The 15,854-nt window shown below is 47.0% G+C and overlaps 1 protein-coding gene across 1 annotated transcript; it reads right to left on the reverse strand.

Moving 5' to 3' along the window:
- Window positions 1–8,593: 8,593 nt before the first annotated feature.
- Window positions 8,594–15,787, reverse strand: LOC142582291 (uncharacterized; the record flags this gene model as incomplete). The annotated part of the gene is made up of 4 exons (XM_075691809.1): window positions 8,594–9,396; window positions 9,456–9,597; window positions 15,344–15,609; window positions 15,709–15,787. Coding segments are annotated over 4 exons (1,269 nt in total), but the record flags the coding sequence as incomplete, so codon positions are not given.
- Window positions 15,788–15,854: the final 67 nt, after the last annotated feature.

Consider the following 15,854-nt stretch of genomic DNA (forward strand, 5'->3'; position numbering starts at 1 on the left):
AAAAATTCATTACATATCTTGGAAATATTCGACATTTTGGAAAGTTGCCGAAGCTGAAGCTAAACCAAAGCATACATACATACATACATACATACATACATACATACATACATACATACATACATACATACATACATACATACATACATACATACATACATACATACATACATACATACATACATACATACATACATACATACATACCATAAAAACCCGATTAAACCATAGTGTGACGTATGAAAAACATTGCGAATTCAACTTTTTTCCCCAGAGACTTCAATCAGTTCTTACAACAGTCTCCAGTTGCATAAGCACCTGACATACGATGTAGCACCTCATCAGCGCGCGGAGTCTTGACCATGTCGGTATCTCTCAAATTCACAAGCTAAAGAAAGCGTCGTTTGTGTGGATGAGGATCAGTGCGAATGTTGACTCTCATGGCGACTCCGCAGTTTTCAAGACATTACACTTATATTCTAATATTTGTTGTCGAATAACTAGAGGCTGTGTACGGAGTTTCGTCGCTACTGCAGGCTTGAGGACACGCGTTGTTGCACATCATGAACGCCGCTTTTGGCCAGGCCCAGCACGATGGAGAAAAGGTTAACGAAGCTGTTTTGAAACGCGCTTGCATGTAATCATGTCAGCGTGGAGCCTTCAATGTTGAGCGTCGAGATCTGAATGGGGTCCTTGCCCGAAGGCCATGTCCTTTTTTAATGCGAAAGCATTATATGGCTCATGAGGCAGAAAATCCATCGTTGGCGTGACCACACGATAGTCCAAAAAGCTACGAACCCTCGACCTTTGGTGAGAGTCGAACCCACGCCCTTTGGTGTTAATTAAGGCGAAGGTAATTAAGGTAGAGTTAATTACGGCACTCGAACCCCTATCCTTTGATGTTAAGGTGAAGTTAATCAATACGAAGTTAATTAAGGAACAGTTAATTAAGCCACTCCAACCCACGATCTTTGCTTGGAGTCGAACCAACGACCTTCGGTGTTAATTAAGGCGCAGTTAAATTAAGATGACTGAAAGAGCATAGGCATCGCGCGGTACGTGGTCGCAATGCTTTCGCATTCATCCACATAGGGATAACTAAGCGCCCTTCAATTTTTTCGTCACATGGAAAGCGATTGCTGTGACTGCTGCATCTTGGAATCGTGCTGATGGTTATCAACCTTTCACGGATTATATAAGGAGATACAAACACTTTCTGGGTCCATAGATAGAGGCTAGGAATGGGTCCCTTTGCCACTTACTCAAAAGCAAGGCAGCTCATTGTAGATACAGCGGCAAGGAAGACATAAAGATCAAAAACAATGTTGTACAAAAATGTACACTATACGAAAGGAGCGAATACAACTACAGGAGGACGAGAGGTATGCTAAGCGACCACGCCACACACGCAAGAGCGACGCGCCACGGGAATACGAGCTAGGCAAGGTAAAATTGCGGCGGGCATTGTTGGCAGTCATATGAGATGGACAATGATATGCGCCTAAAGTGACACTAAAGAGAAATATTATTTAAGTTAAAAGTAAATTACCCTTATACACTATCAAAAAGCCATTCTTACCTTGATAAGAGATTTGCCAAGCCAAAAAAACAAAAAAACAAAAGAACGCGACAATGCGCGTCATGACGCCGCCTTGCATGAAGGTCCCGCCCCAGTTCACTGACATGGATTTTGGCGGTGTCGGCTCGGGTCTTCGTTAACTATTTTTATGTAAAGACGCACTGCTTTGGTGTTCTAAAAGAGCCAAAGACTGAACATAGCAGGCTTCGAGAACTGTGCAAGGGTTGCGCTAAAATGCAAGGCCTGATTGAGGCACACAAAGACACATACGGGAGCGCGCTAGCAACCAACGTTTATTGAAAATTCGCCTGTCCATACACATCGTATATGTAGTTGACACCTGATATGTGCACTTGACGCACGCTATCTTTCTGCTGCGCTTAAGAAGCGCATTTCTTTTCGGGACAACAAAATACCCGAATCCTCTACTCTCGCGCCTGCGCTTATAGAGCAAGCGCACTTAGGCCCAAACAATGATACGTTCCTTTCCTTCGACCGCTTCCTAACCTTACGTGAGGCCTCCTTACAGCGAAGGACCGATGGCGGAAGCACGCGTACTCACGTAAGGAACGGTTGCCGCATGCCTGGGTTCGAGAGGATCTCTTAAAAGCTTTACGCGAACACAATTATTCAATAAATATATGTTGTATGGTCGCAAAATTTTTAAATGGAAGTGCTAATATAGAGACGCGTGCACGCTTTCTTCTAGTTTCGTTTACTAAACGCAAGAAAGTACCACATTATAGCGCAACATTTTATGGGCTCTGAGCAACGCTGGTACTCCGGCGTCTTGCAACGCCTATATAGCAACGCCTATATAGGAACCCTACTCATACCGAACGTGCGACTGAAATGAACATGCCTGACAAGACGTACCGTGCTCGCGCTTCTCTGCAGGTGAGCGACAGCGCGTTAGCGCAAGCAAACGTCACGTGGCTAAGCAGTCAGGTGAAGCGCTCGTTCAGGGCTAGGGGCGGCGTAAGGACGCATGAAGGTACACTCTTAGACAAAGGTACACCCTTTGGGGTGTACATCTGCCACACAACAATAATCGTCATCTGCCTTGCTTGCGTTTCCTTTATTGAAAACACCGCGCCCGCTACTTTCCTGTCGGGAATGCTATGCCATGCTGATAACGTGCATGCTGTTCGTTACTGGGAAGTACCGGGCTCGCAGCGTTAAAGGGACCCTGAAACGCTTTTGACGATTTTCTACAAACGTATTGAGTCGTTAGAGTAGGTCCTTCTGATCATTAATTGACACATCTAAGTGCTCTGCGTAAAGCGTGTAATTTATTATAAGGTTTTAAATATGCACATCGCTGCCGATCGCAGCACACTGCTCGGCGGAATTTTAAGCCGCCCCTACCCATATGACCGGAATCACCCATACGACGTCAGTGGGGCGAGCTATCCGATTGGCTGACAAGGGCGCGTGGTCGATAATTTTTCCAATTTTCTGGTAAACAAATGATCTTCGTAATAGTTGGAATGTTAGTTAATTTGTTTTTATGAAAAGAAAGTAACATAAAGAGAATGCACAAGAATAATTTTTCAGTACACTTAAGCACTTCCGGCACACAGCGTGTGTCGTCTGCTTGTGTTACAACGTATTCCATTTTGAAGAGAGCTCCGCGGTCAGAGTCGGTCTCAGTCTTTTCGCGAGCACTATGATTCGACTTTGTTGCCTTGCGGACTGTAAACGTAGCGACTGGCAATATGTCAAGCTGCGACATCGTGTCCCTCTGCAAGGCAGCGTACGAGCGAACTGGCTGCTGCGCATCGGACTGCCGCTATCCGATCGGCGCCAGGATTTGCGCGTTTGTGGCCGTCACTTTACACCGGAAGATTACTAACGCAATAGCGTTTCCCGAGTCCGGTATTAGGAAAAACGCAAGCGCAAGGGGACAGAGTCTGGCCGCTTGACTTTGCCGTAACGGGATGAGCCATGAGATGAGCAGAAGGGCAAATGCGAATGGTCTGCATGGTGCAGCCACCTGGTGGCACAGAGCTCAACCATACACAGTAGCAGCAACGAAGTGTATTCTTCTTTGCTGCTGGTGTGTATTTTTCGCAGGAGTGTAATCATGAACACGTTGTTTTTATAAATGTTTTAAATGTTTTACACTTGGTTAGAGCAATATTAGCGCTTTGTTTGGCTGGTTAAGCTCTGCACCAACAAGTGTATGGACCGTGCAGACCGATCAGGCCGCTCAAGTACGTCTACGCTAAAGTTCCTTCATCAGCTTGAGTATATGCCTACAGTCATTTGCCGAAATGACCAGCTTGTCTGTGGTTACCGGAATACAAGACATGTTCGGCGCTACGACAGAATGCTCGCAACGCACGCTGCTTCGATAGCTCTCGCTTGGGGACGACGGCCAAGCGGCTAGCGGAGCGGTCTCGCGCGGGCGGGGGCGGGCTCCAAAACAACCGGAAGTGGACGATGTGACGTCGCATCGTGACGCTGAACCAGTGAAGGCGGAGCTTAGCCCCGCTCGCTCGGCGAGCGAGTTGAGGAGGAAAAGCATGGCTAGGGAGGAGGGTAGCTTCTAATCGCTTGTAGCTCCATTAATACGTAACGCTTCACTTAAATTGTGGTGCGAATGTTCTACTTAAGCTGTACCCTACGCGTCTACAAAATTTGTCCAAACCGTTTCAGGGGCCCTTTAAGGGCCGATTTACGCTCGAGCCGCCCATCGCCGCAAGCCGCACCGCACGCGTGCGGTCGCGCAAAGATTGCACGTATCAAACACGTGTGCACAAATTTCGGTTTACAATGTGCAAGGTATACACTGTGCACACAGTGTAAATGGTAATTTGTGCACAAGTGCTTGATACGTGCAATTTTCCGCGCGACCGCAAGCATGCACTGCGGCTTGCGGCGATGGGCGGCTCGAGCGTAAATCGGCCCTAAGGGTTACGCTCGAGCCGCCCATCGCCGTAAGCCGCACCGCACGCTTGCGGTTGCGGGAAAAATTGCACATATTCAGGACTTGTGCACAAATTACCATTTACACTGTGCACACAGTGTATACCTTACACATTGTTAACCGAAATTTGTACACAAGTGTTTGATACGTGCAATCTTTCGCGCGACCGCACGCGTGCGGTGCGGCTTGCGGCGATGGGCGGCTCGAGCGTAAACAGGCCCTAAAGAAAGAAAATGTGGACAAGACAGATAGCGATTATCGTTGTGTGGCAAGATACGACCCAAAGGGTGTAATTCTGTTTTAGAGTGTAGCTTCGGAGCTACCTTACGCTGAAGAAGCACCAAGGAAACTTTCACTGAGGGCCCCTCAGTATAAGGAAGCTTTCAGAGTGACATAAGGTGGCCTCACCGCAATGAAGGCCTCCTTACTGAGGTAAGGAAGGTTTCATTGTTTGGCCCTCAATCTCAACTCCCGTCAACATCTGTCGGCACGGCCCGCGCAGGGGCTGCGGGTTTGTGGCGGGACAGCTGACGACAAAGTCACAACGAGTGAACCTCGAGCGAATACCGGCGGCAGTCGTGAGACGAGCGCTACCACGGCCGCACGTCTGCACTTGGTTCCGCCAGTTCCTGCACGCCCTGCAAAACATTCATGGGTACATACCACCTACGAGCGCTGCATACATTTCTCGCGTACTCTTTGTGGCAGCAGATTGCTGCACCTCGAGGAAAGCGGAAAATAACCCCAGTCATTGCACTCTGTTGACAGATGCCCGTATGTATACTAGGTAACGCAATTCTCCCTCCCTCCCCCCCTCTCTCTCTCTCTTATCCTGCTATTTATACAGCGGCCTGATTCTGCCCGATGTATTTTAGACCACATCAAAATGACACGCTGTAAATCATTATGCCTTCGCTCAAGGAATGGACGGATGCGTTATTCCTGGATGCGAATTCGCGCGGGCGCCACGTCGGTACCGCTCTTTTTTTCAACACATTACTTGCGACTGAGACAAGCACATGAGTAGGGTACATAGCCTGCCGCCAATAGACGAATCGAATTGCTTAAGTGTTCTTGTAGACCAGACTTTATAGAGTAGCAACTAGACTTCCGAACAGCATTTCTGGTTGGCAATACCACGCTTGGCCAACTTGTTAGTCCGTAGATGAAAATATGTGTTTGTCTAAGGAGCTTAGTTGAAGATTCAAATACTTCAAAGCGTTATCAACCGGTGATTCGTGGGCTAACAAAAGGCGCACAAAACAATTCCGGCAGATTTCTAAAATCTTGACTTCCTGGATTAGGCTATGCCGTGGGAAATGTCCGAACTTATTGTAAGATCAACAACGTTCCTGAGAACTCGTAAAACATTAAAATGTCAAGACTGTTCATTAAGCATATTTCTAGTTTTGCTAAAAACAGGTCCCTTAGGAACGGTGCCAAGCTAGGTTCGGTACAAACACCTTGTATTCGAATAAACACGTTACCGTTCCACTCAATGTACGATGGTGTAAAGTAAAACGTGAGAATTTCGAAAAACCCGGCCACAGTCAAACGTGTTTCGTTTTGAAATGCCACTGCCCCTTTAGCAACAATGGCCCCAATACAAATGCAAAAAAACAATACTTTGAAATCCGTGACTGATGTATACCAGCACTGCGCTGTTTCATAGTACTGTTTCATACTGTTTCATAGTAGTAGCTTTCGTAAAAAATTAAAAGCTGTACATCAACTAGATGCCATAGTCCCTGTGTCCGTCAATATATAAATCTGTACTTCACCAACATTGACCTGGGTTTGTATCTCGGCTTGAAAGATTGTTCCGACGGAGACAATTTTCGCTGCTTGTGTGTCGTCTTCACCCTCCTCTGCGCAGTCACTTGCAGAGCTTCATGACTTGAAATCCAAAATTGTTTCTTCGCTTCATAAACCATTGGGATGGTCATCGCGTTTCACGAAAAATTTACAAGTTACGCGTCTTGCAGTTTACTGTGGACAATTTGCAATGCGCGTTGTGGGCACACACCTCTAAAAAAAGGCCATCTTGTCGGGCTCGAGATCTCGCCTTGAGCTGTTGACGTTTTATGTCATGGTAGGTAAGCTCGGCTTCCCGCCGCTTGGAACCGCCATCTTGGAAGAACAATGTACTATCAACATGACGAAGATGACGATGATTTCCTTCACATGGCACATACCCACCTCGGGAGACTGGCCAAGGAGCGAGTGGTACAATTAAAGTAAAATAATACGACGAAATAAAAGGCAAATAATATAAGAGTTAATAGAAATCAAAGAGCAATTGTGCCGGATTTATTAAAAGCGGTCGAAATAAAGTCAGAATTTCCCATGAGAGATTTGTAGTAAATGAGGAGGATAATATTAAATTATCGCACCAGTCTTTTTGCATCGCCAATGAAATTGCATATGACAAGGCAAACATCCCTGTAGCTGAAGTCCAGAGCCGAAGCGCCGACAGAAAGGATGTTTCGGGAAGTCAATGGTAGTCCGAGTAGGTGAAACGGAGCCTCGAGAAGTCTTTTTCCTTGTAGCGAGAATTCAATGACAGGACAAGAATAAATGACCAGTTGTCTCCGGTTCATTACATAAGTGGCAGAGAGAGGACTACGTCAGACTAGCCCTGTGCAAATAAAATTTTAATTGTGGAATGCGGCATCGCAATCTGGTAAATGTAACCTCATATTAACGTGATGGACACCACTGATAATCCCACGGGAACTGCAGGTGCTGGAAGTCCGATTTCGACAGCAGTGCTTGTTTTGTAGCCTTTTGATTAAGACAGAATTTTCCGTATCTTGCTGAAGTGGCGTACGCCGTAACCGGCAAAACGGAAACTACCGGGTCATCCAGGGAAGCTTTGGCAAAAGAGTCTGCCATTTCGTTTAAATTTATTCCAAAGTGACCCGGTACCCAGATTAAGTTTACTACCTGTAAATCTTGAGAAACTAAACAATAATGTAAGCAATATTTTCGAGTCTGTTGTCTCAGTGTGTGCTGAGCACACGAATAGCGAATCTGTTAAAATAACGGAAGCCAACTCATTTGACGGCAACTTACACAGGGCTAGAATGATGGGCATTAATTCGGCCTGAAAAATGTGTGTGAAATCAGAAAGACTAATCAAAGTGCGGAGTGAATATTCCCATTCCTGCTCTCTCGTCACACACGGGCGCATCAGTAGCAATTACGTATTTAGTCTGGAGATACTTTGCATGTTCCTGATAGAAGACCACCTAAATAGGTCTTGCGCAACATATTAGCATTCTTCAGATAAATATTGTGGAACTTAGTTGAAATTTGGGGAGGATATAATCTGTAGGACACTGCTACGTATATCTATGTCTAATGTTCTTAATTGTGCTTGCACAAAAAGGACTTGGGGTGAGTTTAATCTTTACCATTCACCCTAAGAAATTCGTTTGATTCACTAATGGGGTTGGCCTCCTTGGCCTTTCCTTCCTCGACCGTAGATGGCAGATGGAGACTTAATTGATCAAAAGTGGCCGTGTATGAAGCCAACGTTTCGACAAGCGGGATCGGAACGTTATTCCTTGTCAAAACGTTAGCATCTGTTCTTAGACCACTGTTGATCGGTTGCTTGAAGCAATATAAACAATGGACAATTTATGTATTATATCAGCTCTATATCATGGAGAAATGACACCGGTGAAGATGGTCATGAATACTTCACGAAATGTTCAATACCCTCCAACCCCCCCCCCCCACCAGAAAAAATAAGCGTGGTATTGATATACATGACCGATTGTCATAATGGCTATTATGCAGCAAGCAGTTTTGACGGGACCTATGAAGGTGGTAGAATAATCTTGCTTATCGAAGATGAATCACGCGCCCTCCCATGTATCTTTCCTTCCAAAGAATGTACGTACACGCCACTAATGTTGTAAGCTTCGCTCTGATTGCCATAAATGATCGCTGGTAGTGCATGACCGTGTGATAAGCGCGAGAGCTAACTCCCGTCACACTTGTCCAGAATGCTCTTGACGAGTGTGATGGGATTGCTTTCACTCGGGCTGTTTGAAAGACTTCCCATCTGTTAGTGCTCTCCACGGTTTATTGCTGCACTACTGGGGGATGGCAGCGGGGGCGACGGCCGGCACGTCTCCAGCGCGCTCCACTACTCCGTCCTGGCCGGCCACATCGGCGGCATAGCTGGAAGCCGCGTTGCCGCCCGGATCGGCCACGCCCGAGGCGGCTTCTTCGCGGCCATAGAACTTGGACGGCTCCTTCCTGGCGTATGCAACGGCTGCCTCACCGTAGTCATACTGCGGGTAGCGCGCGTTCCAGGACTGCAGCATATGGCCGCCGTAGTCCGACTGCCACGAGCCCCACTGCTTGGCGTTTCGCCTGGGTGCCGGCAGTGCGGCGGCAGAGCGTCGCTGCTTCTGATAGCCTTGGCGCTGGTAGCCAGTCCGGTAGTCGTACCCACCGGCCGCGTACTCCTGTTCCGGCTCCCTCTGACCTTCGTCGACCTTGAAGCGCTCCGCCGAAGCGGCGGCGTCCGACTCCAGCGGAGCCGCGTAGGATGCCTGGTAGGAGTCCGAGCGCCGGCCCACCTCAGCCGACTCGCGCACGGCTCGGCGGCGGTAGTTGTCCCAGCCGACCTCTGTGTCCGCTGAGTAGTCGCCATTCGGGTAGTAGTAGCGCGGGTTGTCCAAGCGCCTCCGACGTCTGTGGGCGTTCCGGCGCAGCCTGCTGCGCGGCACTGGGCCGTAGCCGCCCGCCGGCTGCACAGCCCCGTACTCCTGGCGGCTGGCCGGCGCCAGCGCCGAGTTGATGCTCAGCGGCACGCCAGCGGATCCGGCCACGACGACGGTCCTTGACGCGGGCTGGGCCTGTGGATTGTCTGCAAGGGGCAAGGAGCAGTATCAGCGGCGCGCCGCCCAACTCGACCACATTTCCTACCTGCGGCATCCTGATCCTCTGCTTCGACAGCCGTAGGGGCGGCGCCCAGCCCGGTGACCGCTACGATCAAGAAAATCCACATAGCTACCATTCGAATCTGAGCCATGGCGTTTCTCCTCTTCCTTGTCGTGGCGCGAGGTGACTGCAGGCGCCAGTCGCACGTTACGCCACGTGCATGGAAGCTCAGAAAAGAAAAGAACGTCTTGGAAATGAAATCTACATCAGTGTGGTTAGATTTTGCACCAAATATCCGTGTTTTTTGTATGAAGGGTATTTTCTTTCAAAAAAAAGAAAGAAAGTTCAATGAGAGGAAAGGTGGAGAAGCGTATCCTTGTCCTGATACTCGGCAAGGGGCCGAAAGGTAGAGCGGTTTAACAGAGGACAGTGGAAGAGAAGGAAGAATTATGGCCGATCCCCCACTCTGGGACTGAGGCATCAGTCCCAGAATGATCCCTCAGGACCTAAATAAAGTTATTCATACCATACCATACCCCACTGTGGGTATACGTCACGACTAGAGATGTAATATTTCGTAAACTATTGAGGGGCGGGAAAAAAACTGGTTTCTTTCATCTTCTTTTTTTAGAAAGATACGAAAAATTGAAATAGAGACTATTGTGGACAGAGCTATGAAAAATCGGACACATTTATTTTTCTAACACTGAAAAGAATATAATTGTTGCATTATTGCGTCAGAAGAGTCCCAGCATATCTTCCGGGTTCAAAGTCTAGGCACGAGTTCACGTCAAGGCATTGATTTCACGTCAAAGCGTCAAAAACGACATTTCTATCAATCTGTGTCCGATTCATTTCCGCTCGACGCGTCAACGCTTCGCTGTGCAGCGGACGAAGCCTTCCGGACATTGAGGTTCGAGTGCACGTACACAAGTTCTTGCACGCGGCCCCCTGCGGCCTGTTGCGTAGCTTGGTGTGCACATTTCCAAACTCGGACCAGTTTCTTCGACATGCCGCAGAAGAAGGGGGAATCTACAGTACGCGACAAGCGAGGGGTCTCGAGGGTTGGCTGAAGCAAAGCCCTCGCCACCACGTGTAGGATCCAGGCGCTTCGCAGACTCCCGAACTCCTTATTTTGACCAAACCTTTAGATGCGTCGAAAGGAGTCGCATCGCAACAGAATTCCGCGGGGGAAGCTCTATTTTCTTTCACTTTTTCCAATTTTATCCTGGTTGAAAAAAAACAAAAATATATTTTTCCCGAAATTTTGAATGTTTTCTTCGACCGCTTACATCTCTAGTCACGACCGCTCAGGTCAACAACAACTACTTCAATATCACAGTAAACTAACCACCACCCACTGCTCGATACCGTAGATGCGCAGTGTCGTGGACAAGTGCCCAAGAACAAAACTATATGTATATGCACGCTATTAAAAACGCGAAATACACGAACTATCAACTAGAACTGCAGAAGCGCGTCACCATCACCAGTGTTACCAGTGTCACGTGGCCGCCCAGGTACCAATTTCCAAGTCATCAATTTGGAGGATTCTAAATGACGGCCTTTCACCCGTACCACCTTAACCAGCACCAATGCTTAGAAGATAGGGACCTGTAGAATCATCTAGATTTCTCGAATTGGGTCTTCGCAAAAGCCGATGAGTCACCGGACCTCTTGAGCAACATCATGTGTTGCTCAAAAGGTCATCAAAAGGTCAACATCATGTGTTGCTTCTTCCTCGTTCTTATTAAGCTTGGCTGAGCAATTTCGGACAAGTCTGGCTGAAGCTTTTGACCTCGTAGCGCATTCTGAGCCACGGCAATATGTTTTATAGAAAGCGTCCATGCCTGCACATTTAAACTCCTACCGTGATTTGAAGTTGCCACTTCCCGGCCACTGTAGCTCATGCAACCGTAATATTACAGTTGCGTAATCAACCGCTTGCGGCGAATTAACGCTACGCGCGAAGGCGAGCCTTCCGATTCTTTTTCTTTCCCCCAGACGACCGGTGCCGCCGCTGTAGCGGATGCGCGGACATGAGCGCCATCTGGTGGTGCTTCAAGGTGGCTTCCTCCGCTTTGCTCCTCATGCTACCGCTGCACCCTCCTCCTCCGCTTTCTTCCTCGCTCTGATCCGCCATTTCATCCCCCACTGCGCTCCGCGTTCGCGCTTTCATTTTTCGCTGTGCTATTTCGCCAGGTTCGCCTTGCGCATCTCAGTGGTCATGGAGTGCTCACAGGATACCGCGCTATACTGATTGCAGGGTCCCAGCTCTAGGTACTGGCAGGAACTGCGCAGGCACTAGCTGTTCAACGTGCTCCCTGGTGACAGACGACATGTAGGCAGTCGTCGCGGCTAGCCACTGCAGCCGGGGCGTCATCTGCAGGAGCTTGGTCAAATGCCACTTTTGTATCTGCGTGCACCTGAGGCAGACGTCGGTGAGGCGGAGCGTGCGTTTATTGCTCAGGAGGCGCTACAGCGTTTCGAAAGTCTGCCCATTGGACGCCGTGTGGACCACAAACAGATACCGGAGGTTGGCACCCTGAAGGAGCACAATCTTCACGTCCCGCTTGCGGACCGAGATCCGCTCGATATCCAGGAGGACAAGGTTGGCGATCAGCGACCTGATCTTGGTATAGCCACTGTCAAGAACTGGATAGCAGCCTTCGAGTACCAGGCCGCGCAGGGAATCAAACTGGTCCAGTGAAGCCAGGTCGAAACGCGACAGGAAGATAGAATTCACGAGGTCAAAGAATCGCAGGCAGTTGACCGCCAACGGTGCGGTTTTGTCTTGGAAGGAGACGTTGGAATATACGCAAGACCTCTTCAATGAGAGGTGTGCGAGCCTTGTGCTTAGGTCCGATACAGACAGGGTCCGATCCAGCATGGCGTTAGTTAGCTGCAGGACCTGCGGAACGTGAGGGGAGGATTTTCTTACCGCGAAGCTGTTTACCGGGTACCGCAACCGCTCGCAAACGTGAAACGGTGAATTTGCGAGGTCGGGTGTGTGGGTCATGTATGGTCATATAATTGCAAGCATGGAAAGTATGTGCACAACGTAGAGTGGAAGAGGGTGTGGGGGGTGTTGTATTTCTTCCTCGTTCCTATTAAGCTTGGCTGAGCAACTTCGGACAAGTTTGACTGACGCTTTTGACCTCGTAACGCATTCCGAGCCACGGTAATGTTTTATAGAAAGCTTGCATGATAGCCTCTTTAAACTCCTAATTTAAAGAGCTTAGCGTATTAAAACTTACTCGTTTAGTAATTCATTTTAAAAAGCTTAAGGCCGTGGCGTGTATAATGCAGATACCGTGTTTTTCAACGGCCGAAGACCTTTGGAGAGTTTCGAGATATCACGTGAAACCGCTAAACAGCTCCTTCTGAACTTCCACAATAAACGACCACAATGCTGTGTTAATTTCAGTTTCTGACATCGTCTCTAAATCCGGCTATATCTACCGCACATTTCCTGACTTTAACCGCGCTGATGATTTAGCAATCACAGACGCCCTATTCGATTCTTTTCATGAGTTTGAACTAATAAGTACCACTAGTGATACTAATACCTTGACAAGTTTCTTCGACAATCTTGTCAGTAAGTGCGTCAACCTTTTTATTCGTTTAAAAACAAAAAAAAAACATTGAAATCCGTTAGATGACTAGGGACCTTTTGCATTTATCACGTCGTATGGCCAGATTACGTCGATCGAAACGCTCTCGTGACTCAACAAAACTCATGCAATTCCATAGCGCTAAAAAGGAACTCTGTTCTAAAATAGTTGCTGCAAAAGAATTTTGTTACAATGTAACCTTGTCGAAATTAATTCTGGCTAATCCCCGAAAATTTTGGAAAGCTATCCTACCACCTGGGTCATCCTCCGACACGTTATTAATTAACAATGTTGCAGTTACTGATTCGCAGACAATAGCTTCTTTTAACACCTACTTCCACTCTGTCTTTACGACTGATAACTCTGTAACTCCTGTTTTTGATTCCGAGCCATACCCCCCCAATCGACGATATGTCACTGTCTACTGAGGGTGTACTTAACTTAATCCTAAACTTAGACACCAAGAAGTCGTGTGGTCCCAACGGTATCCCGACTGTTTTTCTCGTTCGATATTCTCCTTGGTGCAGCAGATATCTAACAATTATCTTTAGAAAATCCCTCTCAACCGCCACCGTTCCTTCCTCGTGGAAACTTGCTTCAATTTAGCCCTTATTTAAGTCGGATAATGTTCAATTGTTATCTAACTATAGGCCAATCTCCTTAACATCACACTCATGTAAATTACTCGAACACATTATCTTTAAACATATTATGGAATTTCTTGAAACTAACAAAATTTTATGCACTTTCCAGCATGGTTTTAGCCATGGCTTTAGCACTATAACACAATTGACAGAATTCGTTCATGACATCAGCAGCTCTTTAGACATAGGTTACCAGACTGATGCTGCTTTTATAGACTTTGCAAAGGCCTTCGACACTGTCTCACACCCTGAACTTATGCACAAGCTGTTCGTTACACTAAAGAATGCATCTTTGGTTGGCTGGATATCGGACTTTCTTTCCCAGCGTTCGCAATATGTATGTTTCAACTCTGTTAACTCACCCTTGATGCCTGATTAGGGGTTCCCCAAGGCTCAGTGCTGGGTCCTCTTTTATTCCTGCTTCATATTAATGGTCTCCTCCTACACACCTCAGTTAAAATACGCCTTTTTGCAGATGATTGCGCTTTATACCATACAATTAAATTTCATACTGATCATGTTGTCCTTAACAGTTATTTTGCTGACTTCTGTAACTGGTCCAAAGCATGGCAAATGAATATCAACTTTTCTAAAACTTTCTCCATGACCTTTACACGACGCTCATCCCCTTCCTTCTTTGCCTACGCCTTTAACAATATTACTCTAAATAGGGTACGTCTTCGAATTCAAATATTTATGCATCCTACTAACACACGATTTGTCATGGTCGAAACACATTGATGTCACCTGCAACAAGGCCCTTAAAAGACTAGGTTACTTACATCGTGCGCTGCGTCTTGCTCCTCAAGAAACTAAACTTCTCATTCGCCCCATCTTCGAATATGGCTGCGTTGTATGGAACCCACACAAACACTGTGACGTCAATAAACTAGAATCAGTACAAAAAAGGCAGTGCGTTTTGTTTGTAGGAGATATGACAAGGAATTCTCGCCGGCTAATTCTCTTCTTCTACTTGGTCTCACTCCTCTTGCAGAGTGTCGCAAACTTGAATGCGTAAAATTCCTTCACATGTTAATCAATTCTCCTCGCCTCTCCTCTCTATTAACTACTTGACTTTTCCCAAACCCTCATGTACGAGGAGGCACCATGCTCTAAATATCTCAACTTTTTTTGCCCGCATTGATTCCTTTAAACACAGTTTTTTTTCCATCAACAATTGAAGTCTGAAATTCATTACCGGGCAACATCCGTTCACTACCACTGAAACAATTCACGCAAGCTTGTTTATCAATGTTGTATGTTTGTTGTTCATCCCACTCCTGCAATATCCTCATTGAGGCTGCAGTATGTATAAATAAAATAAAATACATAATAAATAAATAATTAGAAAACACACATTAAAACACGAACACAACGTTACCATTCAACCCATTACCCACCGGGCTAGCCCACTAGTTATGGCGTTGCGCTGCTGAGCTCGAGGTCACGGATGTACACGCATGTACCGTACATTGGGCGCACGTTAAAGAACCACAAGTGGTAAAAATTAATCCGTGTCATACCACTACGGCGTACCTCCTAATCAGATCATGGTTTTGGCACGCAAGACCCCAGAATTTAATTTCAATTTCTACCCATGTGAGGTGCCACAGCGCAAAGTACGCGGCTCGGATTAGCTAGTGCTCACGGTTTATGCTAGCCGTAGTGCGCTAACCTGGAGGGAAGGGCATTGGTCACTTATGTGTCGGAACACAGTGGCCACAATCCTGAGCTCTCGCTTCTCGAAGAAGGTCTCCGTTTTGACCCCCGTGATCCTAAGCTCTACGAGGTTGACGCCAACGTAGTCGTGGACAAGACGCCACAACTGGAGAGCTGACAGCGGTGGCGAGGTCACGTCGATCACCCACCGGAGTGGCCAGTCGTGAGTCACTCGCCTCCACCGTCGGCATATGCGAGTTTCTAGAAGTGCGTTCGAAATGTCTGAAAGATACGGAATGTGCGATAATTGAGTCATCTCCTCGCGTTACTTTTACTACAGAGCATAGGTCGGCGAGCATAAGTCGATTCACTTAGACTCACCTGCGAGTCTGAGTGAGTCTGGCCGGATTGAATTTTCGTGAGTCTGAGTCCGAGCGAATCCTAAGGGGGATATATATATATATATATATATATATATATATATATATATATATATATATATATATATATATATATATATATATATA

Source organism: Dermacentor variabilis, chromosome 1, assembly GCF_050947875.1.
Source record: "Dermacentor variabilis isolate Ectoservices chromosome 1, ASM5094787v1, whole genome shotgun sequence".
Taxonomy (NCBI): Eukaryota; Metazoa; Arthropoda; class Arachnida; order Ixodida; family Ixodidae; genus Dermacentor; species Dermacentor variabilis.